Here is a 27,144-nt window from a genome sequence, read left to right as displayed (position 1 = left end):
CGCCACTACCACTGTCATGTGTCCGACGTGTTCATTGGGAGTTGGTGTAGTGCTTCTGCTCAGGCCGTGAATGAGGAAGTTCATCAGAGACGGAGTTGCAGTAGTGAAATCCCAGATCGATAGTGTCATTTTAAGACAGAACCAACCTTTAACCATGGCTCAGTAAGTATGAATTCTGTCTCTAAAACAATAAGTACAATGATATTAAATTTCTGTGGCATCTTGGCCTGTTTATATTACAATTATAATGTGATTTGTGTAGGTTATTTCGCATTATTAGCATTCATTCGATCTATACTAATCTATCTACTTGCTATTAAGCACTTTTTCAGACATAGACTTAACGTTGTCATCTCCTATATAGTCATCCAACCTGATTGACATTTGTCATAAACACTCATTTAAAGAAGTTTCATTCTGTAATCAAATATTATTGTTTCTTCTTCTTCTCATAATCGCTATATTATTGACTCCACAGAGCAGATATTGCTCTCATTGGTCTGGCTGTGATGGGCCAGAATCTGGTCCTAAACATGAATGACCATGGATTTGTGGTAAGTCACCAGTGCAGTGACATTTCTCCATTTCTCATTTTCTTGCATAACCTATGGTTCACATCGTGTTTAAGGTGTTATTATAACTATTGTCGTTCCTCAGGTCTGTGCGTTCAACAGGACCGTCTCCAAGGTCCATGAGTTTTTAAACAATGAAGCCAAAGGCACTAAGGTGATCGGTGCCGAGTCCCTTGAAGAAATGGTGTCTAAACTCAAAAAACCTCGTCGCATCATCCTCCTCGTCAAGGCAGGACAGGCTGTGGATGACTTCATCGATAAACTGGTAAATGTCACCATGAATCGACAGTCCTAGTTTGCTTTGTCACCCTGCCAAAGTGATCTGCCATTTTTATCTTTATATTGTAGGTTCCTCTTCTTGAACCTGGTGACATCATTATTGATGGTGGAAATTCAGAGTACAGCGATACAACTGTGAGTTTGTCAATCCAAAACGAGACCGATTAGAGTTCGTGATTATATGAGGTGATGCCGTTCTGGTTTTTGATCGAAATGTTCATGCTCCTCACATACAGAGACGTTGTAAGAGCTTGAAGGACAAGAATCTTCTGTTTGTGGGTAGTGGAGTGAGTGGGGGAGAAGAAGGGGCGCGTTATGGACCCTCACTGATGCCTGGAGGACATAAGGATGCCTGGTGAGGACAAGCATGTATTAAATAAATTCTTCTAAAAATAATAAATAATTATGATTATATATACTGTTCAAAGATTTGGGGTCTTATGCTGAGAAAAAAAATACAATAAAACAGTGATAATGTGAAATATTATTATAATTTAAAATGATGGCAAAGCTGAATTTGTCTTCAGTGTCACATGACACTTCAGAAATTATTATAATATGCTGATTTGGTGCTCAAGACACATTTCTGATTATTATTATTAGAAGAAAAGAAAAAAGTTCATGTCACTTGGTCAATTTAACGCATCCTTGCTGAATTCATATATATAATATAGTATTGTATAGGCATTGGTTGACATTTATGTAATGCAATTTTTATTTGATTCCTTCAGGCCACACATAAAAGAGATTTTTCAGAGCATTGCCGCCAAGGTGGGCACAGGAGAGCCGTGCTGCGACTGGGTGAGTATTAGTTATCAGTTGATGTGCAGGCATTTATATAAGCTGTGAATGCACTTCTTTTTTTAATTCACTGTCTTCTGATATTCCTGTAGGTTGGAGATGAAGGAGCGGGACATTTTGTTAAAATGGTCCATAATGGCATTGAATACGGTGATATGCAGCTGATCTGTGAGGCTTATCATCTGATGAAGGATGTGCTGTGTATGGACCATGACGAAATGGCTCAGGTAATTCATCAACCTCCTTTAATTACTACACTTTTTGTAATGTAGAAGAACAGTCCCTGATGTTGTAATGCTTCAATTCCCCTCTCTATTGTCATTTTTTTTATTTCCCCCTTCCTTGTTTTGCTGGTATTTTGAAATACACCTCACCCTTTTCCTTCTAAAGGGCTGTTATGGTCTACTTCCTCTTGAGATTACATATTTTTGTGTTTGGTTTACCTATCAGGCCTTTGATCAGTGGAATAAGACAGAGCTGGACTCTTTCCTCATTGAAATCACCGCCAACATCCTGAAATTTAAGGACGCAGATGGCACTCACCTGCTGCCCAAAATCAGAGACAGCGCCGGGCAGAAAGGCACCGGGAAATGGACGGCCATCTCAGCTTTGGAATACGGCACGCCTGTCACATTGATCGGTAAGATGAACTCTTGCGTAATTTACCCCAGGTATGAGTGTGTTCTGCTGTTATTTACATACAGAGGGAGAGAGCGTCACTTGGCCTTATAAGAACATGTTGAATGAAGCGTCTCTATAAGCAGCTTTGCTGTTCACCTCTTCAGCTCATGTGACATAAGTGGGATTTTCTGTTCTCTCCTGTGCTGTGGCTTTTGGTGTATGGCTGAATAATAAGTGTGCAGTGTGCATTGCCACTGAAAATGTTACATTCATAAATATTTCTATACATTTTCATGCCTTACAAACTTAAACATTTGGTTATTTAGCATGTGAATATATTTTGAATTTGCAAGAATGATTGGCAATAGTTTATTTTTATAGTACCACATTTCGTAGTGCAGGTTTAGATCAGTATTAATGTTTTCTATAGCACCTTTAAAAAGCTAATTTAACATTTAATGAAAAAAAAAAATATATATATATATATATATATATTTATTAGGAATGCATTTTTATATCTCGGGTTATATATATATTTATATATCGCGATTAATCGCATCCATATAATTTTATATATAAATTATATTTTTTTCCTTAAATATACATGTATGTATATATATATATATATATATATATATATACACACACAAAATAATTATACACAGTGCACCCACATATATTATGTAATCACAAATTTTTATTTTGGATGTGATATATATATATATATATATATATATATATATATATATAAATGCATTCCTAAAAAACTATCCTAAACCTTTAAAAATCATTTTAAAAAGTTAATTGGCCTCCTTTTTACCATGGGGATTTGTGGTGGATTCATGGTTTGGAAATTGGAAACATTATGTTACTCTAAGATTGTTCAATAACAGTTGATGCATTATGTTTTTATGAAGCTGTTTTGAAAAGTAATAAACTATACAAATAAACTTGACCTGACTTGACATGTATTTTTAAGAGCAGGACATGGGCTTGTATATTTAGTGTCAGTTAAATGGATGGTTGTGCTGCCAACAGAAGGCTGTTTGTGCAGCACTGAAGCGTGAGAGAGTAGACATGATTTGTATGCTTGTAGAGAAGGATTTTCGTCTCTCACTAGGCCGCATTCCAGTGCTGAGTTCACCATGACTGGCTGTTTTCCTCCACCTACCTCTTCCCACACTTGTTGGCCTTGGGTTGGGTGATAAATAATACAAAGTCATGCTGCTTCTAGTCTCTTGTGTTTGTAGATGTGGCAAGATCTGCCTATTACTCAGTACACCATTGAGAATTGCATTACCAGTGTCAACCGTGCCAGTGCCTGGTACCAGATAACGTATGAAGCCAATTATACATTGGGACTGGTGTTTCCTGAACACATGCTGAATAATGGCTCATTATTATATTGAAAAAAAAAAATGAAAATCCAGCTTTGCCATGTCAAGATGACGATATTAAAACAAAAAGTAATTTTAAATTGTAATACTATTTCACAATATCACTGTTATACTGTTTTCTTTATCAAATAAATGCAGCTTTCGTTGACCCCAAACTTTTTAAATAATTGTATTTTAGTCATAAGATTATTTTTCATTCATTTTTTTTAATTAGTTGGTTTTTGATACATTTTATCAATAGACTAGATAATTCAGTGTATATGGAATATACTATGTATGTAGTGCTTTCCTCATGTGGTCTCTGACATGGTCTAATGGCGATTCTAATTGAATGATGTGAGCAGAGATGCAGTGTGTCACTGGAGCTGATTGTGTGTGTGTGTCGTTCACTCACAGGGGAAGCTGTCTTTGCCAGATGTCTGTCCTCTCTGAAGGATGAGAGGGTTCAGGCCAGTAAGAGTCTCTCCGGCCCCCAGGGTGTCAAATTCACTGGAAACAAGACGCAGTTTCTGGAAGATATTAGAAAGGTGGGATAGACTTAAAATACAGATTATTTATGTTTTTTGTAATCATATTTATATTTAAATGTAAATAAGTTGATGTAATATAGCATGGTGTATATTTTTTGTTGTTAATTATAATGTGGAGTGTTGTTTTGATTTGTTTGTATTTGTGGTTGTTTCTTTTCCAGGCTTTGTACGCCTCAAAGATCATTTCGTATGCTCAAGGCTTCATGCTGCTCCGACAGGCTGCCATAGAGTTTGGCTGGTCTCTAAACTACGGTGCTATTGCCCTGATGTGGAGAGGCGGCTGCATCATCCGCAGGTGAGCAAAAAACCAAAAAAACATTCATAATATTATATGCTATATTCAGATTGCAGTGTCTGCTGAAATACTCAACAATGTAATCATATGAAACTTCATGTTTTCGTCACCCGGTGAATTTTGCAACTCTGTAAATACTAGGAAGTGGTGATAATGTTTCATGTAAAAAAATCCCACATGCACAGAAATGAGGAAACCGTTTGATTTTTACAATATCTTAACTGTAGATAACGGTTATGAATCTTACATTGGCAGTGTTTTCTTGGGAAAGATCAAGGAAGCGTTTGACCGGAACTCAGAGCTGCAGAGTTTGCTGCTGGATGACTTCTTCAGTAAGGCTGTGCAGGACTGTCAGGTACAGGAAGTGACCACACATAGCTCCATTTCCTTTAAAAGTGCCACTAAAGGCATATAAAAAGTGTCCCTAAAAACTAATGTGCGAAAACTATGTCCACTGTGCCCTCCAAATATATACACCATGAACACAGTCCAAACGGATCTGACACTTTTACTCCAACTGGACTGAAAAATGATTTCATTCATTTATTTATACGGGCAAATGTGTGCTATAATAATCATACAGTATATTCATTTTAATACTGCGTGCTGTTACTACATGAAAGCCAAACAAACCATTTGTGTGTGTGTGTTTACCAGGGCTTCAATGCAGCGTGGAATTTTATCAGTACATTTAAAGTACAGCAAACATTATTATACTAGATAGCAGATCCTGGAGTTATTTTGAAAATAAGATTTTCTAAATGAATGAATTCAGTGACAATATTGTTTTAAAACTTATAACAGGAGTTTAAAATATTTCTAATGTATGCAGTCAGCGAAAGTGTAAAAGCAAATCAAACGTAATCCTGTAGTTTAGGATAGTTTTAAGAAAATGTTTGAGTTACAATATTCCAACAATTTTTTGTCAACATAACATCATACATAGTCAGAATGTAACATACATGTTAAATATGCTCTTACAAAGAACTTTGGAAATGTGTAGAAATCCTGAAAATGAATCTGGTTCTGGTTTTAGTATATAAACGTGGGCTGTGTTTTGCAGGACTCGTGGCGTAGGGTAGTAAGTACAGGTGTGCAGCAGGGGATCCCAATGCCGTGTTTCACCACCGCCCTGTCCTTCTACGACGGTTACAGGCACAACATGCTCCCAGCAAACCTGCTGCAGGTAAACCTCTCTCCAACACAAACAACCTCTCTAACTAGCCATATGGGAGATCACAGGGATAACTCATGGACATTTATGGTAATAGCCAATTTATTTCTTTTTTTGTTTTATTTTTAACACACACAAAAAAGTTTTTGTCTTGCATTAGACTCTGAATCTTTATGAGTCTGTCTTTTTTATTTGAATGCTTAAGCATTTGTTCTGAAAATCATTATTATTAGTTTATTTGATTGGGACCATGCATATTCATGAACATTGTTGTAGGATACTACATCATGTAAATATGCCAGAATGAGTAAACAAATACTACTTTTCGTCTGCAGTGCCCAGGCCGTTAACAAAAACAAATAAAATAAAATTTCGAACAGTCATACAGCATTCATTCAATATATCAACAATACACATATGCATTGATATTGCAGACAACGCATAAATAAGAATAAAAACAAGACATACATGATAACACAAACATACATTCACCACTAAACTCTCTCTCAGTATTTATCATTGGATATCACTAATTTCACCTCCAACATTGTGTCTCTATTCAGGCACAGAGAGACTACTTCGGTGCGCATACATATGAGCTGCTATCAAACCCTGGGAAGTTCATCCACACTAACTGGACAGGCCATGGAGGGAAAGTGTCCTCCTCATCCTATAATGCCTAAAATGATGAGTCGTGTTAGGTTAAACAGCAAAGAACAACATCTCCTCTTGATGAAGGACCAGAGCAGCTGATCACATTCCTCCTGAAGAGCTGATGCTCAGCCCAAAATAGAGTTAAAATACACATTTCTATTTATATTAAATCAGTAAATGCACTATTTGTAAGCTTTTTTCTTGTAGTTTCAATGTCCACTGTAGCAAACATTGAGTCCGAGTGTGGTTTCTGAGATTCTTCCTGCTGTAGACCAGTCTTGCTTCGCCCACAGAGTTCACAGCGTTAACCCTCACTGCATTAGGCTAAATAAAGATTTCAATCCCTTTTTAATTAGCTTTTGTCTTCTTCACTCTCAGGCTTTCTACCGCAAACAAGATTTACTCTTGCTACTATTTTTAACTGTAAATACTAGCGTTGTAAGTTGTTTATTTGTATGTACTTTCAATTTGTCACCAGGAGAGGGCAGGAATTTATTTTTTTGCAGTAATGAGCTTATGTATGTTAGTAATGGGCTCAGCTGAGTGATTATGATAATAGCCCACATATAATATACACAACCTACAATGTTTTTACCTGCTAACAGACAGTTGAAATTAATATTTATAAATTCCACAGTGTAAAATGGTCTCACATCATATTTTATCTCATATTTCCTTGTCTACTAAATATGACAAGATAAAACGTATATGTAAATATCTTGAAAGGTCTTGACACATTCCTGATTTTAACATTAAAGCCAAGATACTTAGATGAGAGGACCATTTGGACCTTGAACCGTTTGGTTCCCAATGAAGTCCATTATATGGAGAAAGATTCTGGAGTGTTTTCATCAAAAACTTTAATTTCTTTTCGACTGAAGAAAGAAAGACATGGACATCTTGGATGACATGGGGGTAAGTAAATTCTCAGCAAAAATCTTTTTAAAAGTGAACTACTCCTTTAATGCACTAACTGGTAGCTTTGTTAATACTGCTTTTCATGTTTATCGCAGGCAGGTTGTAAAGGTTTCAAGTTATATTTCAAAAAAATGTTTTCATTTAATTTTTATTCATAATAATAACAACAACTCCTCGGTGACACACTTCTGATCTATATTACTTCATATTAAACTGGCAGAGTACACAATTAGGCTACAGAAAGTCTGGTTATTGTAAAGTCTAACGTAGTACATTTTTACCATAATGCTTTCTGATTTGTAAGACATGTTTATTGTTGAAGAAAAGAAAGATTAATAAATGGGATTATAAAGGCTGTAAAAATATGATTTGCTCTTGGTTAAGTCACACTGGCTTCACCTTTATTCTGAATTCATCTCCACCCTGTTTAAAAGCAGCAGTTTTTCCAATGGTCCAGCTATTTGAGAAAGCTTGTAATAAAGCTCAAAGAACTGGAAACGTGCAACATCTTAATGTATTGTTTAAAATGCTACAAGTACGGCATAACGAATACATCGCAGGCAAATGCTGCTGACTCATCATGGTGAATGAGGTGATTCAGCACAAGGAGAGCCAGGACAGGAAGTGAACACCCTCTTTTGACCTGTCTGCTGATTAATTATGCATCAGCAGCAACGGGGAGGAGTCAGATTACGCATCGAGTCCGACACTGCTGAAAAGAGATGCTGCAGTTTGAACTGACAAATACCAAAGATCAACAATTCCTTTTAGAGCTGATGTATGTATATAATCAAGCATGATTCATCTTTATGCATGATTACGGTTGTGTTAAGGTGACGTCAGGGTGCCTTTTAGAGCATGTGGGGATTGTATTTGTTGATGTATATCAGACAGGAATTATAAAATAAATTACTGAACATTTGATAAGGATATTTTTACGATTTACCCTTTAAAATGAAAGTAAAATAGTCCAATTATTAGTTTACTTAAACATGCTAACTTGCCATCTTAATTAACAATAATTTAGACTAAATTAGGTTATTTCCTAATGGCTTTCCTATCCTACTGTACCAGTATCTTTTTTTAGGGTACCTTTGTAAAACATGACAATGGGAGCTGGCTGGGACAATCGTGGAGCTATCGAGAGAAGCATGTTCATTATGCGGATGCTGCTGAGCCTGTTTCCTCTGGTCCTTGTGGTCTGGAATGGTGAGGCGTTACCTGTACCAAACAAATTATCACAAACCAATGAGGTGAGTCTCTAATTTTTAGCAAGACACTACTGGCAGAACTATTGTTGCATTTGTAGATTTCAATTTCAATGCATATTTTTTAAATGCCATTCTTTTTCTCAAGCAACCTACACCAAACTTTCCATGCTTATTTTTATATCTTGAGGGGTTTTTTTTACAGAGGTTTGTTCATATTGCATTCACCTGAATTTAAAACATTTAGATTTTTTTTTTCTGACTGCTGACATTATTTTCTGATTCATTGAGTGATAAAAGAGATATCTGAAATCCTCTCTTTAAAAACATTTAACTCTAATTATGTCAACAAAATGAAAGAAGAATTCTGATCCTATTATCCAATGATAGTTTCGGCTAATGAAAACCCATGCATATTTAATTAGATAATGCCTCATTTGCGTATTTAAACAACATTTCAGTTACAATTTTACCGTATACACCTGTGGTGATTTTGGGGTGTAAATCAAATCCATGTGGTCATATTTGTTAGTATTAGTATTTCCTAAGATCTACATCATAAGCTAAACATAACTGCACTGCAGTGTTTTAATACTGTTAATGCAGTAAAAGTCAATAGCAGTGGTCCAATACTCAAGCCCTCAGAAATGTCTCTTGTTTTCTAGATACTTACCAAAGACCAAAAGGACTTGTTGAAGATGATGATGACAGATATGGCAGAGCTGAACCTCACTAGTAAAGAACTAGCTGATCTTGACCCTGATTTTCTGAATGGCACTCTGGGAGAGAATTCTGTTGTTGAACAGCCAATCCCTAAAAATAAATCTCCATGCAAGCTCTTCTACTGGAAGACCTTCTCCTCATGTTAAAACTGGAAACCATGAACAGACACTGAAGATACGTCTGTTGAAATCTACAGTCCTGCCTTTACAGTTTGCCAATATAACCATACATTGTATTTAAATCAATATGTATCCCTTGGCTTGCTGTTCTTGTATTGTATTTTATGCCTGAAGACATTTACAGTGTGAAACAGCTTGTTTGAATTAACAGCAATATTCAAAGATACAGTAGTCTTTTGCATGTAGCCTACACTTTATACTGTTTGTCATCCAAGTCCAAAGAAACGTGCTAATAAAAGTTCAACAAATCTCTTCATGTCAATCCCAATTTTAAAACACCTTTAAAATTATGACTAGCATTAGTCTGGGTTTCCTCAAACTGCCTACAGATTTTCGCCTCATTTAGGGAACCAATCACAGAAGGGGGAGGGAGCAGCAAGACGATGACGACATCTATGCAACACACCACAGTTTGTTTATACCTATGGATTCAACATGGCAGCAGACGCGAAGCTACCTTTTGATGCAGCCTTAGTTTAAGTAGTTTAGAATACAAGTTTGTTTAGAAAAAAAGAGCCGCTTTTGGCGTTAAACTTCGCGAGACCCTGGTCGTTATTGTTGTCTCTCAACCTTGGAATATCTGCCGCTTAGCTGTGTACCGAGAAAGAAAATGCAATTGTCGATACCTACTTCTGTTCGGCAGTCCCGAGGCCTGGATGAGCGCAAAGTGGCAAGACATGTTAGCCACGGAGTTGTATAGTACCAACCTTCTAGGCATCGTCGTCGACGAAGTCCATATAACTTATAAATGGTAAGTGGTATTTATTAATATCATATTGTGCCACTAAGTTGTGTTGCTTTTCAATATCAATATGCAGCTACCGCTTTAGTAGCATAACTTTCAGCTGTGCACACGTGCCCGATTAAAGTTGTTGACACTTTAGTCATTAAATGAATTTTTTTTTTTTTAACTTGTGAAGTACAAGCGCAAACAATTTCCAATGCAAATAACAACTTCAACATCTATGTTAAACTGTACTTAACCCTCTGGGCTTCATCGTAAATGTGTTACACTAGCTTCCTCCCGGTCAAAAACGGACGAAGCCTTTTAACTTTACTTTTCCCCAGGATAACCGTTCAAATATATTTTTGTTCAATAATATTTTCTGATTATTATTTAGAATTTTCAGAGTTTTTTGATATTTTGCATTAATTATATAATTTTTAAGAGCTATTTTTCCATTGATTGATTGATTGATTGAAAACTTTATTGAACAACAATCAACATGAAGTGTTCAAAAGGATAAAAACACAAGAAAGCCCAAGGGCTTGTTTCCATTGTGGTCCTTCATGGAAGACGAGAAACGGTTACATAGACAAAATAACATTTAAAACGAATTTAAATTTAAACGAATAAAACGAAACCATTAGAATTAATATATATATATATTTTATTAATTTTTATATTTTTTTCAATAAATGCATTTTTTTTATAAAGCTGGCACTCTATTTTGATGTAAATTGACATCAAAATATAGTGCCAGCTTTATAAAAAAAAATGTTCTAGCAGAAGAGCGCCACCTTGTGGCTTTAAAAATAGTTACATGTGTGCAATGTCCTGTACAGCCTTTTGATTCCTGTTGTTATTTTAGACATGATTTCTCTATCTTATTCTTTTTTTTTATTTAGATATATTTAGATATTCTAAAAGACAACTCATTTATTTTTTTAAACAATTTTTTAGATAAGTATCAGGTTTTGCATTATGATTACAATCAAACTATAGCATTTGGTTGAAAGGGAACATAACGCAAACATTTTTACTCAGTATTTGATCATTCAAATAATTAAAGAAGGGATGGTTAGTGATAATTCAAAACACTTTACAGACATTTTGCAATAAATTGGTATTTTTTTATTAATTTTTTATTCAATAAGTAATAAAAACTTCATAAGGGAACAGCAATTATGATCGAACAGAAATAAACAGAAAATAATACTTTTCTCTCTCTGTGTGTGTGTGCACACGCATTTGAGCGAGAGTCTCTTTTGTATTTTTATTTTTTTTATTTTTGCATATTCTCAAAATTTGCTGTTGCAGTCTAACCAGTGAATCGCTCTCTCTCTCACTCTGTGTGTGTGCATTTGAGCAAGATTTTTTTTCATTTGTTGATTTTATTTTGCATATTCTCAAAATTTGCTGTTAGTCTTACCAGTGAATCTTTCTCTCTCTGTGTATGTGTGTGTGCATTTAAGCAAGATTTTTTTTCATTTGTTGACTTTATTTTGCATATTCTACAAGTTTGCAGTTGCAGTCTTACCAGTCTCTCTCTCTCTCTCTCTCTCTCTCTCTCTCTCTCTCTCTATGCGCAACATGACATCATGACTTTTGCGTAAACATATCTAACTTATCTCCACGCATTTTGTGCTATCCGCGTGTATGCGTATATGTCTACGCCATTAACGTCCGCGTCATTCCGCGTGTCTGTATTTTTTTACAGTCTATGGTCTGAACACGCAGTCAAATCTCCAGTCATAAATGCCATTAACCCCAGTGACGGTTAAGTTTAGGTATGGGGTTGAGGTAAGTCATATCTTTTTTTTTTTTTTTACCTAGGATAGTAAGGGAGCAGTCATAAATGCCATTAACCCCAGTGACGGTTAGGTTTAGGGACGGGGTTGAGGTAAGTCATATGTTTATATAACGTTAAGTCAACGGCGTTCATAAACACGCTGAAAGGCGATTATGCGTCTTGATAGCACGCCAAAAATGGAAATACGAATTGGCGTGTCATACACACGCTACTTCATGAGATCAGTCTGCTATGCGTGTGTGTGTGTGCATTTGAGTAAGATTTTTTTTTTCAATTGTTGATTTTTATTTTGCATATTTTTTTTATTTTGCATATTTCTTACACTTTTTTTCTGCACAGTTGCTGACCTGTAGCTTGTACTACCAAAAGTTTCTCTGAGTTTTCCTGTTTTTTCGTATTTCCCATTCATTTCCTATGTCGGTCATTTTTGACCGGGAGGAAGCTAAGTGCTAACTTTTTTTTTTTACGACCCTTTAACAAATCAGAATCATCTCCTTGATTTTTTTTTTTGTGGTAATATAACAGAAGTCACCAAGTTTCAGCCCCATCCGATGAAGCAAAAAAAAATTAAACATTTCAAAACGTAACAGTTTTCGGTCATTTTTGACCGAAGAAGCCCAGAGGGTTAAGACTTGTGTTCTTCTAATTGACCTTATGCGCAGCTGCTCTACATCCTGAACTTAAGCCAGCTCCTTGTTTCCTGTCTGCCATTATTGGTCAAATTGATAAATTCAGGTGTGCCTGACCTCAGTAGTCACGGCAACAATAATCAGACACACCTGAATTAATCAAGTTTGGCCGATAATAGCAGACAGGAAACAAGGAGCTGGCTTAAGTTCAGGAAGTAGTGCAGCTGTGCATAAAGCCCATTGAAACGATTGGCTATGAGCTACGTGCAGGTGCATTTGATAGACATTCTTAGCAGCCAATAAACGGCGCCGGGCATTCGTAAACCACGCCTCAAATACGAAAAATGAACATGTGGTTCCCAGACCCAAGTCTCAACGTTGTTATACTACGCCATTAGCTTAGCTTACGAAAATCAAGTGTAGTTTTGGCGCCACCTAATGTAAAGTGGAGAAAACTTCTTTTAAGTAGAACATCATCTGACAGGTATACGTAGTATTTTTATAAATATAGATCAAAAGCAAACTATAATATTAGACCGGACAGGTTAAATCGACAGCGTTAACACTCGGGTATTCAAAAATATAGTTGCCTCAGATTAAAAATAGAAAGAAGATACTTGCAAAAATAGTAAACAAAGCCCAAAACAGGACTCACCTGTAGGCTGCATGACTATCATCATCCACCTAGGACAGTAGTCCCATCAAAAATGGCTTGTTTTCAACTTTATAAATTAGTTAACTGAAGATTTTAAGTCATTTAAGAATTTGTTTTTACATTCCAGCTTTAAAAACATGGTGGTGAAACTAATAAGGACATTTTCTTAAGTGTATTTAAACCATTAATTAAAATTTAGTAAGCAAATGTATTGTTTTTTATATATTGAGTAGTTGTTCACTTTGAGGAGAAACTACCTGTAGTTGTTCTCACTGATATATACACAAACAGCAAAACTACTTAAAATTATGTTTGCAATGTACCAAAACAGTAAATTAAATTCAAGGACTAGCTTTACACTTCAAAACTTACATGTAATGTTTACAATTACACAACTTTTCAGGTAAAAAAAATAAAATAAAAACAGATACAATTCATCTGTGTACGTTTATTATGTATTTTGAAAAAATGGAAATCCTGCCAGTGATTCAAGTCATTGATAACACAAACCTCATTCACAAAATCCTATGTTCAACCACAACAGGTCACTGCCTAATATGGAAAAAAAGGCCTTTTCAACTAAGTACACTATATTTACAGTGGGACAGATCACGTGAAAGCAATCAAACAGAAGGACTCGGTATCAATGACGTCTTGCGTACAAGCGCTGGAAATACACAAGCATGGATGTCAAGTCATTTGTGATGGGACTGATCCTTGAACTCATTGGTTTAACTCTGCTTTTAGTTTGCCTTGTATTGTCTTTAGTCATGCACTCCAGCCAATTAGGAATTGTCCATTGAAATTTCAATAAGGATTCCAGGGAAAAATGGTTACAGTGAAGTGACGTAGTCCCTTTTCAGGTTAAAGGCATACAGCAGCAGTCTCCACAGATGGACTGTGTGAACTTCAGTCTTCAGGTCTCCCATTATAGACTTCACTCAGGGTTCTGAGGTAAACCTGGGCCCGCCGAGTCCAACGTTCCTATACATGCGAATTAAATAAGCGTTTGCAATTCGATTAATGTCTTCAAACAAATAAGCCACTATCAAAATAACTAGTCAAATTATTCTTTTTTTTTATTCGAGTTCCCTTAGAGTCACAAAACATATAAAAAGCATTCAAAACGCATAACAAAAGAAACCTTTTGAAGCATTCTTCGCTTTCATCATCAATACATCACCCCAGTTAAGCCACTCAGAGCTCACGCTCACCCTCATTCGCCACCCACTCCCAGAGCCCCGCCCACAGACAGCATCACGTCACGCTCACACATGAGTTCAGTAACAGCGAGATAGAACACACACCATACACAGCATTCACATCAAATTAAGCAAGAACACAAATACTTAGTAGATCACTTAAACATTCCACTACATATATCTTTTTTTGTTTTGTTTTTTTAAATGCAGCTCTTTAAATATGATTGCAATATAAGAAAGGGAGGAAGGTAGACAGAACAAGAGGGACGGAAGAATGTAAATGAATGTCCTTCTGATGGTCCTACAGAAAAAAAAAAAACACTCGCTGCCTCTGTTCACACTCGCTCACACAGGTTCTTCTCACAGCCATCACGTCGCTTTTCGGCATCGCACACTTGCGTTCAAGTTCTCTCTCTCTCTCTCAGTGCGTTCGCTCATTCAGTCTCTCACTCGTTGCGCACCAACAATCCATCACCATTTCACTCTCAGCTCTCAAAAAAGCGGACAGATTTCATCCATGAAAAGGGGGAAAAAAAGACAACACCCACCGTCTAACACAGTATATGCAGAGTGAAGCTGTGCTCTTTGATGGCAAAGCATTTACACATGGGAAGAAGGGAACTGATACTGAGATCTCTCGAACATTGCGGCCAACGAGGGGCTTCTTCCCGGGAAATTGGAAAAGAGGTGATGAACTGTAGAAGAGATTTATGAAGGCTTGACCATAAAAAACGTTGAGGGGAAGAAAAAAAAAACTGCAGAGAACAACTCAAATTGCTTTCCACATGGAGCATCTTTAAATGTACTGGATGCTCAGATATGTGGGCTTACTGAAAATAAAATACATTTTATCCATAAGGGACATTTTTTTTATAGTGTTCATTTCACTCCTAACAATTCCAACCACTAAATGAATCTTAAAGAGCAATCATCATCATATGTATACGAAGAACATTCAAAGTTTTACTAAATCAAAGGCAAATATGTAAGGGACATAATATCTGACTAAACTTTCTTCTCTCAAAATACTTACCATACAACCTAGATATTAGGATACTTCATAACCCAATTCAAATCCCTCTACATTCCCCAGCTGGACTTTGTCTCCATGCTAGATCCAAAGCCGGAGTTGAACCCACTGCCCGTGCCCGTGTTCGTGCCCGCCCCCCACCCGAGACTAGCTGCGCTGCCGGTGTTGTAGTTATTGCTGCTTGGGTTGTAACTCTGGTTCTGATCTCTACTAGCACTGTTCTGCCCGCTAGGAGCGGCGCCGGAGGGGGCTGTCTGATTCTGCTGATTGGCCAGCATTCCCATCATGCCCCAGCTACTCTGCAGGGCTGCCTGAGCTGCTGCCATCATGGCTGGATTCAAGCTAAGGGCCCCAAAATTCACATTGCTGTTTGGACTGCGACTACTGCCAAAGCCCTGCCCCCCAAACCCCCCGAATCGCCCACGATCCATCATTTGCCTACTATTATTGTGCTTAGGCTCAGCGTTGGAGATGTGCACACTGGTTCCTTTGATGATCAGGTCCTCACCGCACAGAGACTGGGCAACCTGGAGGGAGAGGGGATCGGTTAAAACGAGCAGAGAACGTGAGCAAACCAAATCACGAGACTGAAACGGACCTGATCATCCGCAAAAGTGACGAAGGCAAAAGCTCGGAAAGGTTTGGGGATGAACACGTCTGTGACTTCGCCATACTGCATAAAAAACTGTCTAAGCTCATCGGTCGTCATGTCCTCTGTGCAGCGGCCCACAAACACTTTCCTGCTTCTCATAGGCTCATCGGGGCCAGCCTGTTCCAGGAAATACTAAATCATTTTGATAGAAAACAGGGACCATTCATGCAGTGTTCAGAACGACAAGGGCATCACAATACATTTGAAAGATGAAGTGTGTATTTTCAAATTTAATTCTAAAACAGCTTAATACTTCTAAACACAAATCTCTTGAACTATGTGTGGTATTATGTGACTTAAGTGTTGTAAACATACCTTTGAGTTGGGAAGTTTGCAGTCGCACCATCTTCCGTCGATCATATGCCGTTGGGACATGGCTTTTACTTGTGTTTCGTATTCTGTAAATCTCACAAAGCCAAATCCTTTGGAATTTCCAGTTTTTGTATCTCTCTTCACCTGAGGGAAACGGTAATGCTCAGTGTCACAGCTAACAATACAGAATGCATGATACATGACTTTATTTGTGTAAGAGTGAACTCAATTCTGTCATTAATTACTTACTCATGTCTTTCAAAACCTGTTTGACTCTTTCTCTCATGGAACTCCAAGGAGTTAATTAACTCCAAGGAGTTAATTAATATCAAATTTTGAGCAGCTGTCATTAATTACTTTCCTCTCATGGAACTCCAAGGAGTTAATTAATATCAAATTTTGAGCAGCTTTTTCCACACAATGAAAGTGAATGGTTACTATTAACCCTATGGTATTCCTCACTTGATCCTCAGCAGTTAAAATGGACCATACTGGCAATATTGTGCACAAATAGTGTTGCCTTTTTTAATTGTGTTTTGGTAAAACAGCCTAAAAACTTGGCAGTCACAGATGAAAACCCATCATAAAGGTTTGGGACGACATGATGGTGAGTACATTTAAGTTTTTTGTTTGTTTAGGGTGAACTATCCTTTTAGGTTTGTTCATACTAACCTGCACCATGATCACCTCTCCAAAAGTGCCAAAGTAATCTTTCAGGTCTTGCTCTGTTGTTTTCCAAGGCAAACCAAGCACAATCAAATCTGATGTTTTCTGCACACCTCTCTTGATCTTAACAGCCGATGCAGCATCCATTTCATCCATCTTCCTCTTGTTATCTGAAAAGTGCGTTCGTTTGCACATCAAAATGCTTTAAGACAGGGATTTGCAATGGATGACATATAATCCATATTTTCTGTGGATCAACAATTCCCGAATTATAGGAGGTCCTTGCAATCAAATAAGCACAATATTAACAAGATCTGATCATACCTTTGGGATAATTAACCACGTACACCAGGTTGCCCCAGTCTGCTTCGGGTGCATGAAGAACCCCCTCCACTAGTCGGACCCCTCTCATGCACTGAGACACGGGGCTACGGTATCGAAGGCCGCAAGCACCGGGAAACTGCGCGGCAACAGTTGAGAGCAGCACGGTGCCGTCCTCCTCGGATGGGATCTCCATCGGCTCCTCGTTCTCATCCTCCGCGACGCGAATATAACACTCAGTCATGATTACACCGAGAGCTAAGCTACGAGCTTCCGACCAGATCAAAATTTCAGCTATAAGGCTACTAAGTTAACCGAGCTGAATCCGAACTAGTAAACCGGAAAGACTTCGAAAGTAAACACAACCAAAAATTTGTTGACAACAAGTGTTATGTCTATTGCTTGTGTGGGACTGTAGTCAATGAATACGGGGCGCCATTAGCTAAGCTATTTGCTAACCGCGCGCACGTTATAAATGAATGGCGCGCCGCACCCTGTTTCCACCAACTTCAGCGCTTTGCAAATACCTTCTCATCGACTGTACGTGCTTATCTGCAGATTGCGATCAAAACAAGCGATTTAAAGTACTACAAACAAAAAACGAGTGGACAAATGCATCCAGATGCTGTCCCGACCCCCAAAACTGATAAAATGGCCACCCAAGATGCGTCACTGAAGGAATGACGTCGTCAGTTTGGGCAGTCTCATCACAGCACATGTAGGGGTTTGGAATTGTAAGATGTTAACTTTTTTAACGCATTGCATAATTTGTGTTGTGCTGTGACAGACGGTGTGATTCTGTCTTGTCTGTTTATGATTATGATGGGCCGGTGTGGTTGTAATTTCCATTTAAAACAACAGAAATAATGTCAAAAATGCAAGAATCCACTGTAACGTTGAAAGCGTCTCATATCTTATCTTACAGGTTGTTACATCAGACATAGAACAGACAAACGCACTGTAAAACAATAGATTTAAAGACAAAGGTCTGTAATATTGTGCAACCAAGATGTTTAGGGACATGTATATGTATGTTGTATTTATAATGTTTTATTATTTTAAGGTTTTCACGACGCGTCATCAATCCGGAAGTCGGCCATTTTGGAGGCACAGAACATAAACAATGCCATTGAGCTGAACGGACTCGCAAATTTGGCTGATTATTTCTGCTGAAAAATGGTCGAGTTTTGGTCTACACTAATCGGTCGCATCTGGAAAATACCTTTCTATAGACGGCCAAAATTCAAAGAGAAGAGTGCAAAAAAAACTGATGAAAGAAGGCGTTTGTGGTTGAGAGAGGCACAGCATCAGCTCATCAGCCACATGTGTAAAATGAAGCTTTTTTTGACTATGGCTAAAATGTATTAACTATGGCTACATTCTGTCAGTCAAAATCCGATTATTTTTGTATTCGATTGGAATCTGATCTAAAATGATGTCCACACTGTTTATCGCAACTGTTCAGATCCGATTTGTGAGTCCATGCCACAGTTCTTTCAGGCTTTTTCTGTGTTTTTTTTTTTGGTGTAAAAATGTGTTCAGTCGTACATAAACAGTGCAATCCATGCTGTTGTTTACATCCATAGACAGTATAAGAAGTTTACATCCGAGTGCCTCCATAATGGCCGCTCATCCGGGTTACCGCCCAGAATATGACGTCGGTGAAAACCCTCTATTATATCACATAGTGGACATGGTTCCTGTGTTCCTTTTAATTGAGGGATCTGTGATGGGTTGGTCAGCCTTCTCATGGGTGTCTTTATGAGCTAACGTTACAATTGTTTTTATTGTTCTGTAATAATGGGTAAGAATGACAGGGCTGTATTTTATGCTATACTGCCAACAATGATATAATCAATACATTTCAGTGTACAAACATGCAATTTTATAGCAAAATCTCAATTAGGCCACTCAATGATCACTATGCCCCAGTCTTGCAAAGTTTTTGATAACAACTGTTAACTCATGAAGTGGTCAAAACATTTTATGTGGAAAATATAAAGCCTCTTTCATTCACCTCAAAAAGTGAATGAAAGGAAGTAAGAACGATTTTTATTGCTGTGCAGGTGCAGGTTTCCCTCCTTCCATTGCTCCTCTCACTCTGTATGTTGTATAATTTTATGATGAAATGGGTCAGCCTTCCTTGCTCTCACCCACATGTAACCTCAAAAGTCAAACACAGCTGACTTGTAAGCTGTATAAAATACTCTGTCATCATGAGGATCAACACACAATGAACCATGTCGCTGACGCTCACAAGGGTTTTACTTATTACAGTGTAAGTAAATGTATGCTTATGCTTGAAGTCTTTTCTCTTGTAATATTACTAAAATTGTTCTCATTGCTTTTCACTTCACACAGTCACTTAATTTTGCCCATATGGGGAAATGTTTTGCGACCTCAGAAGAGTGACTGGGTAGGCAGTCCATCTGCAAGCATGACGGGTAATTATTTGTAGTTTGTATGCACTGAAGTAAAATATTTAAGTAGAAATGACTGATTTTCATTTTCCTAGAGGGTGATGTGGAATGTTTTTCTGAGTACATGGAACTTTGGATCCATAGAATGAGAATTGAGGGGTTGAGGCTTTGGCTCTCTGGAATGTTAAGGATTCAAGGTGAGATGTGATGTACATGGACATTGAATTACTGAATTTAAAGGGATAGTTCCTCCAAAAATGAAATTTATTTCTTCTGTTGAACACAAAAAAAGATATTTGGTAACCGAACAGTTGACGACACAAATTGACTTCCACTAAAAAATACTATGTAAGGCAGTGTGTGCTGTAAATTATGACAGAATTAAAATTTTGGTTGAACTATCCCTTTTACATAAGAGAAGAAATTAAACTGATCATTAATGAACCATTATTCACCTGAAATATAAATGTTTCTGGGGAAAAACATTATGGTTACCACATTACATTTTTTACACTTTGATATAATTATTTATATTATATATATATATATATAATTATTTTGTAATTTATACTTGATGTTGGATTGGACACAAATATATTCAATGAAATGTGAATTTCTCTCTTGGGGTTGTAGTTTATCTAATCTAATAGCATAAAATATAAAAATATGTTAAAGTAATAATATTATATAAAAACAAACTTATATGTTAACTAACACTTTAGAAATATGTTTTCTAAAATATTGGAAGGAAATATAAAATAAAAGAGGAATATAAAATAAATATAAAAGAGGAAATTGCAATTTTTAATTTCAACACATGTATTCCCAATGGTATGAACGAGGACCTGTCTTTAAGCTGTTTTCTTTAAAACATACTACGAGAATTGTATTACATATTGTAGCCTATCTAATTATGTGTCTTTGTCTGTCATTAATGGATTAATTGGTAACATGTGCATCATTTTAAATTAATTGGTTGATGTGATTATGGGTGTGTCAACTGGTGTGGGTATTTAAGACTGGATAAGGTATTGTTCTTTTGCACACTGAAGAAGGCACGCGCCGAAACGCCTTTGTGTATAATAAAACTGTATATGCAAAGTGCGGCCTCTCTCTTCCATACATAAATATAAAAGAGGAAATTGCATTTTCTCTGAATGTATTTCAAAATCTGTTCTGTGTAGTTTTATAAATCTCTTGCTCTTTCCAGTGGGTCTGGTGTCCATGGAACATCTAAACCATCAGCTGTCTTCATGTGGTTTTGCCCTACACCGAGATCTCGACAAGAACTATATCTTCAGAGTCATGTACAGTGGATGTTTTGTCCAGTTAGAGGTCCGAAAATGTCCCTGTTTGTTTTCTAAAACATATTGTTGTAGAAACGAATCTGTCCCTTATTTATCACTGCATCACAGACTTTTAGTGGTGAATTTTTTTTTTTTTTTTTTCAGCATGGCAGTTATGTGATTGTGCTGAACCTGCTGAAGAGAGTAAGTCGTTTTGGAGGCAGGACTCAAAAGTTTATGATGAAGTGTCCAGCAGTGTTAGAGCCTCCTAACAGAGAGTACATCCAGTGTGATTCAGACTTCATTCAGGTAAGAATATGTGATTTCCTCTCTTTCTCTCTCTCTTTTCACGTTTTAAAAGCTCTTTTTTGTCTGTTCAAGGTTACCAGAGAGATCCCTGTGGATAACTGGACTAATGAGGTAATTTATAATGACTGTATATATGTGGTGTCATGAAGCGACGAATGGATCTAATGTGAAATATTTCTGATGTGATTTTTTTCACTCAGCTTGACTGGTCTCTGGCCTTGAGAGGGAGTCTGGTGGTGGCTTTGGAGGATTCCAGTCTTATTCAAGTAAACGTTGAAATGCACAAACCAAATATAACAGTTCAAGGGAGGAGGGGCACCGTCTTAAGCCCTGTGCAGGTAAGACTGTGCTGTCAGATTGTGGCTCTGAGAATTTGTAATAGCTTAGTAGTGAAGCAATATTTTTAAAATACAATTTATAGTAAATATTTTATATTTTTTCCTTTAAGTAACAATAAAGTTGATTTTTTTTTTAAAAAATCTTAGTGTGAGACGAGTGTATATTCTAATATAAACTGATACTGTGTCTAATGTGTTTGTTTTTGGCAATTGGTGAAATTTAATCAATTCATTTGAATAAATTCTTTATTATCAATTTTATGTCATAATATAACTAGGCCTGTATACACTACCATGCACAAGTTTTTTTTAATAAGTCTTTTATGCTCACATGTCAATGATCAAAATACAGTCAAATAGTGAAAATATTATCACAGTGTAAAAAAACTTTTATTTATTTCTATTTGAATATTTTTAAAATGTAATTTATTCCTGTGATGCAAAGCTGAATATTCAGCATCATTACTTCAGTCTTCAGTGTCGCATGATCCTTCAGAAATCATTCTAATATTTTAATTGTCAGATTAATATTATTTTTAACATTATTTTTAAAATCAATGTTGAAAACTGTATATATTCTGTTTTTAATATATTTTTTTTAAATTTAAATGTCCTTACTGAATAAAAAAAAGTTTTGAACATTTGTGTAATATTAGGCATTCCAAGAATTACATTATTTTCAATTTGAGGAGTATTTTTCGTTTGCTTTTTTGTGTTGTTGCCCCCAGCCCTTGTAACTTACCGACCTTGCTTGAACTAGTTATTTACTAAAGTGTACCACCTAGTGGTTTGTAAGTGAATAGCATATTTTTGGTACTTGAATGCTTAGTTATTTTGATCCTTTGTGCTTTAATTGAGTCAAAAGCAGGGCTAGAAATGAAAGTGGGAGTGAATTTCAAGGGGGACTTAAATCCAAAGTTCAAAATGTCTATTATCCACATAATAGCAAAAATGCTATGCAAAGTTCATTCATAAATATAGTGTGATTTTCATCATTTCATCCACTGCCTGGTCAAAAATAGCCAAACTGGCTAAAGAATTGACTAGAAACCACTTATTTAATTCACAGCGTGCTTCAAACAATTCAACGGCAGGTTTGTTTGCATTAAAAGAATTCTAATCTTTTAGGTTTCCAAATCTGAAGGACATTTCTTACCTCTCAAACTGGTCAGTGGCCAGTATGCCTACAGCATGGAGGCAACCTGCCCAAATGGTTTGTTTCTATGTCTTGTTACTAGCATTTAACTTCTTTATTTTGCAATATTTCTATCACTTGCATATTTGAACAGCCATTCTGCATGTTTCTTTCAGTGAACCAGTTGCCATCTGAGGACACGGTGCTGCATGTCTATAAACGGCGCATGGGCTTGACCAAGAGAGGTGGATATCAAAATGAGACCCTGTCAGTTAGCAATGTGATTGTGGAACAGACTGACACATTCACCTGGTCAGAGACGAGTGACTTTGTGCAGCTTGTCATTCCCACATCCCATATTCAACAGAAAAAGGTCAGCAGTGAATAACTTTATACATACACTACCATTCATTTTTTTTTTGAAAGAAAGGAATACTTCTTTTCAGCAATGTTGCATTAAGTTGATTAACAAAGTACTGTATATTAAGATATCGCAAATTTCACAAAAAAAAAAATCTATTTCAAATAAATTGTGTTCTTTTAAACTTTATATGATTTACAGGTTATTAAAGGTTGTATCAGCGATTTCAGGCCCAAAAAAGGCCCAAACATAAATGATGACTTTCATCTAATTCAGGGTTCCTCAATCTTGGGCCTGGACGGCCACTGTTTGATCAGGGTTGGAGCTTAATTCTGCAGGATAGTGACCCTCCAGGGCCGAGATTGAGGAACCCTGATCTAATCTTTCCTAACGATCCGCTGCCCGTCATATAAGCAGGCCGTCAAAAAACTGCGTCTTTGTAGATGGAACCTTTAAGCAAAACACTTGTTTTCAACTCTGATAATAATTAGAAATGTTTATTGAGTAGCAAATCAGCACATTAGAATGATTTCTGAAGACGTAATGTTGCTGAAAATTCAGCTTTGCCATCACAAGAATAAATGACATTTTAAAATACATACAAATTTAAAATTAAAAGAGTTTTGAAGCTTTGAAATAAGGATCTGTACATTTTGATTTAATCTATTTGAATTCTATTGTTTATTTATCATTTGTACTGTCATTTATGTATTTTTAGGAGTGCCGTGGTCAGGAAGGTGAGACGCTTCAGCAAAATTTCTACAAGATAGATGCGGTTCTCACCTTTAAAGAGTCAAATCACAAAATGCACTGGACCATGGAAAACACCTCACCATGCTCAGGTTAGTGTTGGCTCAAAAAGTCCCTTAGTCACTCAATCAGGTATTCAAAATTAAAAAAAAATTATACAAATGTATTTCAGAGATGCATGATGAACCAAAAGAAGCCAATTTCACAACGCATTCTCCTGAGGGGATGACGGGTGAGCCAGAAGCTTCCGTTGAATCCAACAAAGAGTTTACTCTATCCGTGCTGCTAAAGACTACGTCTACAGCATCACAGACAGCAACCAGCATCACATTGGTACCAACCCAACAAATCCAAACAACCGAGGCTCTGAGAACATGGGGGAAAAAGTGACTGCAGTCTATACTTTACGTCCTAAAGAACAACAGAGATCCCTCCAGAAGTTAATCTGTGCATCATTAACTGTGAGGGGCCGTAATGCACAACGGATGGAAATGCAGGTACCAACTGCACGTGTCAGTGATTTTCCATACTACACTATTACAATTGGTAGTCCATTAATCACAGCAGATGTAATCACAATTTGAAATACAGCTACACATTTAAGCGCCATTTTCACTCAGACTGGGATTTACAACACAACAGTCAAGTGGACCCATGCATCTTTTCCGTTGACAAGCAAAGTGCCATTGGAATCACATGCAGGGAATGATTACATCTAAGACTGTGTTGGTCATGCCAGTTAAAAACAAGCTACTGTCTTAGAACTCTCTCAGCTGTGCGTTTCCTCTCGGGAGTAAATGTGGAACAGTAATACATTTTGTATCTAGCAAAAATTCTCAAGTTGTTCACTAACTATCCCAGTCGCTTTCCTGAAAGACAGAAAGTGCCTGACAGTTTAGAAATTGCCATAATGTAGTTTCTGTAATGTTTTTTTGTTATATTATATGATCATTTAGGTGTATTTAGAGATCTATATAGCTTGTTTATTTATAACGTGGCTCACTTGAATACTCGCAGCATTCATCGGTCTAAAATACTCACGGAGGGCCATATATTGCTACCTATCACTCTGATTATCTGGGTTTCTGAAACCAGTGTCGTGAGAACTTGGGTCCTCCCTCGAAATCGGTTTTCAATCAATAGTTCTACGTACACAAAAGCCCCATTCATTTAAAGTATGTACATATACGATATGCTGTGTAATTAAAGAAATTGGACAATGGAATTTCTTTCTTTGATAAACTTTTATTAAACAATAAAACTATTGATTCTAGTAAAAATGACCTCAGATGTCTTCTGTATTAATTTAGTACATCATTTTATGTGCATTATACCTTACAGAAGGTATGTATTGGAAAATACAACGAATAACATATAATCTTATGACTGACACATGATCTGGATTAGTACATGTTGTGTTTTTGACTAAAACCGATGATGTGGACAACCACCAGAGATGTTTTCTTGCTGAAGCCTGGTTCAGTGTTTTCCTTCAAGGGTGTGGTCTCTGTTGTAAAACTGTCATTTCACTGAACTATTTTGTCCCTTTAGTTACACTTTGATTCTGGCTAGCAAGCTCTTAGTGGCAGTATGTTGAACAGCCAGAAGAGGTCAGTGTTGTTTAGTGTTTGGCTTTTGCAAAACATTCCGATCATCACTGTGTAAAAATGTGTTAAATGTTGTGGTCAGTGTCAGTTGCTCTAAAATGCATATATATATTTTTTCATATGCATGAATGAAGCTTTATGGCCGTAATTTATTTTACTCATAAGACATTGATGTACATACTCAGATCCAGTGGAAAAACAACCTTAAATGTGAGGTTGGTTAATTTGCCTTTACTACGCAATTTCCCACGCTTGAATGAATTCAATTAGACTTTTGAAAGGGCAGGCCATTTTAATGTAACCCAGGCAAGATATTCTTCTTAATTCTGAGCATCTGGAGGAAAAAAAAAAAAGACCACTGAGACTCATGAAATTTATTGTGATTACAGTCTTGATATTTGAGCAAACCAAAGAACACCCTTTCTCATCCTAATTGTGTTTGTGTCTGAAAATATGTGCTCTATATTAAATGACAAAACAAGAGCACATTTGTATGCGTTGGTTAATGTGTCCTCTAGAGCTTTGCACTCCGGCAGGGTGTAATTCTCACCCAGGGGGTCAGAGGGGGGCCACGCTACCAGGGTTTTCTTTGGCATCTGTTGCATGAACTTGTGAACAGGAAACACAATAACAGCTCAAAGTACACCAACATCTCAAGTCTTTCATGTGGCTGTTTTGAGCCATTATGTTATTAGTGTAGGCTTAAAAATTCCTTTCATGTCCCCCTCCTTTTCTTTTTCATATGAGTTGCACATCTGTGAGATGTTTGAGAGTAATACAGAATTTAACCAGTGTGTGGTTTCAGAGATGTTTTTAATTGTCATAATTGATAACGATGTGAGTTAAACAGTCACACATTACCAAAACTTTGTTCTCGTATTTTTTTATTGAACATTTATTGCAGCCATCCTTTGGTTAAAATGTGTATCACAGTTTGTTAATTTAAAAGAAATACTAATAATCAAAATCACATCAGTGAAAAAACATCAGTGTTAAAACATATATGCACTGTAAAAAAAGTTGCTGCCTTAAATTGTTAAATGTTATATTACATTAAACTGAATTTAAAAATTAGTTCATTAATCTTGTATATATTGTAGTTAACAACTTATTTTGCAGAGTTAAAGCAACATAAAAACATCTGTTGACATAACTTGATCATATATATTTTCATATTGTACAGTGGGATCCAAAAGTCTTAGTCCGCTAGTGAAAATGGTTTACTTTATTCTAAAAATATTATAAATGTAAAAATTTATAATGATAAAGATGTTTTTATAATAACTAATATATATATAGTAAAAACATGTATTTTGTCTCAAGTGATTTTAATAAAAATGTAAAATAGACATTTGAACTACATTTAAATGAAATGTTTGAAACCATGTGTATATAAAAATAATATTTTTAAATGTGGTTCAATTGACTTGGAACCTACTATATATCATCCGTTAGTGTTCGTATTTCTTGCTCAGGTTTGTAATAGCAGGCTTACAATTGCGGCTTGAACCGATTCAGCGATGGGCTTTCCACTACAGGACAAAAGCTGGCAGAGGAAAGAGGCTCTTGGAAGGGAAGGGAAGGCT

At 36.6% G+C, this 27,144-nt stretch overlaps 4 protein-coding genes across 11 annotated transcripts; 3 read left to right on the top strand and 1 right to left on the bottom strand.

Moving 5' to 3' along the window:
• Positions 1–11: 11 nt before the first annotated feature.
• pgd (phosphogluconate dehydrogenase) lies at positions 12–6,675 on the top strand. The gene is made up of 13 exons (XM_039653009.2): positions 12–162; positions 479–554; positions 658–837; positions 921–986; positions 1,088–1,206; positions 1,583–1,652; positions 1,745–1,879; positions 2,103–2,292; positions 4,067–4,197; positions 4,362–4,495; positions 4,751–4,850; positions 5,559–5,681; positions 6,233–6,675. Exons 1-13 carry the CDS (start codon positions 71–73, stop codon positions 6,350–6,352), a joined length of 1,536 nt encoding a protein of 511 aa, XP_039508943.2. The 5' UTR covers positions 12–70; the 3' UTR covers positions 6,353–6,675.
• A 1,212-nt stretch (positions 6,676–7,887) lies between these two features.
• Positions 7,888–9,328, top strand: sst6.2 (somatostatin 6.2). The gene is made up of 3 exons (XM_039653026.2): positions 7,888–8,019; positions 8,316–8,494; positions 9,115–9,328. The coding sequence occupies exons 2-3, from the start codon at positions 8,345–8,347 to the stop codon at positions 9,316–9,318; spliced, it is 354 nt and encodes a 117-aa protein (XP_039508960.2). The 5' UTR covers positions 7,888–8,019; positions 8,316–8,344; the 3' UTR covers positions 9,319–9,328.
• A 4,269-nt stretch (positions 9,329–13,597) lies between these two features.
• tardbpa (TAR DNA binding protein a) lies at positions 13,598–18,014 on the bottom strand. 5 transcript variants are annotated; one of them, XM_089124111.1, is made up of 7 exons: positions 17,356–18,014; positions 17,038–17,201; positions 16,369–16,509; positions 16,000–16,185; positions 15,844–15,928; positions 14,920–15,066; positions 13,598–14,153 (listed from the first exon to the last, which is right to left on the bottom strand). In XM_089124111.1, exons 1-6 carry the CDS (start codon positions 17,594–17,596, stop codon positions 14,972–14,974), a joined length of 912 nt encoding a protein of 303 aa, XP_088980237.1. In that variant the 5' UTR covers positions 17,597–18,014; the 3' UTR covers positions 13,598–14,153; positions 14,920–14,971. The 5 variants fall into 5 exon arrangements, with proteins under 5 accessions (XP_088980237.1, XP_088980238.1, XP_088980234.1 ...); XM_089124112.1 differs by having other exon boundaries at positions 16,000–16,170; XM_089124108.1 differs by having other exon boundaries at positions 14,920–15,928.
• Positions 16,824–25,233, top strand: ciroz (ciliated left-right organizer protein containing ZP-N domains). Of its 4 annotated transcripts, XM_039653012.2 has the most exons (12): positions 18,007–18,086; positions 19,419–19,630; positions 19,714–19,796; positions 19,868–19,969; positions 20,983–21,107; positions 21,224–21,367; positions 21,440–21,478; positions 21,568–21,705; positions 22,834–22,918; positions 23,017–23,213; positions 23,920–24,043; positions 24,124–25,233. In XM_039653012.2, the coding sequence occupies exons 2-12, from the start codon at positions 19,593–19,595 to the stop codon at positions 24,339–24,341; spliced, it is 1,293 nt and encodes a 430-aa protein (XP_039508946.2). In that variant the 5' UTR covers positions 18,007–18,086; positions 19,419–19,592; the 3' UTR covers positions 24,342–25,233. The 4 variants fall into 4 exon arrangements, with proteins under 4 accessions (XP_039508947.2, XP_088980232.1, XP_039508946.2 ...); XM_039653013.2 differs by lacking the exons at positions 18,007–18,086; positions 19,419–19,630 and adding an exon at positions 16,824–16,972 and having other exon boundaries at positions 24,124–25,232; XM_089124106.1 differs by lacking the exon at positions 19,419–19,630 and having other exon boundaries at positions 17,965–18,086; positions 24,124–25,232.
• The last annotated feature ends 1,911 nt before the right edge of the window (positions 25,234–27,144 follow it).

This window comes from Pimephales promelas, chromosome 20 (genome assembly GCF_988280905.1).
Source record: "Pimephales promelas chromosome 20, fPimPro1.hap1.1, whole genome shotgun sequence".
In the NCBI taxonomy this organism is placed as follows: Eukaryota; Metazoa; Chordata; class Actinopteri; order Cypriniformes; family Leuciscidae; genus Pimephales; species Pimephales promelas.
The sequence above is the reverse complement of the archived record's forward strand: the minus strand, read 5'-3'. Positions and strand labels throughout refer to the sequence as shown.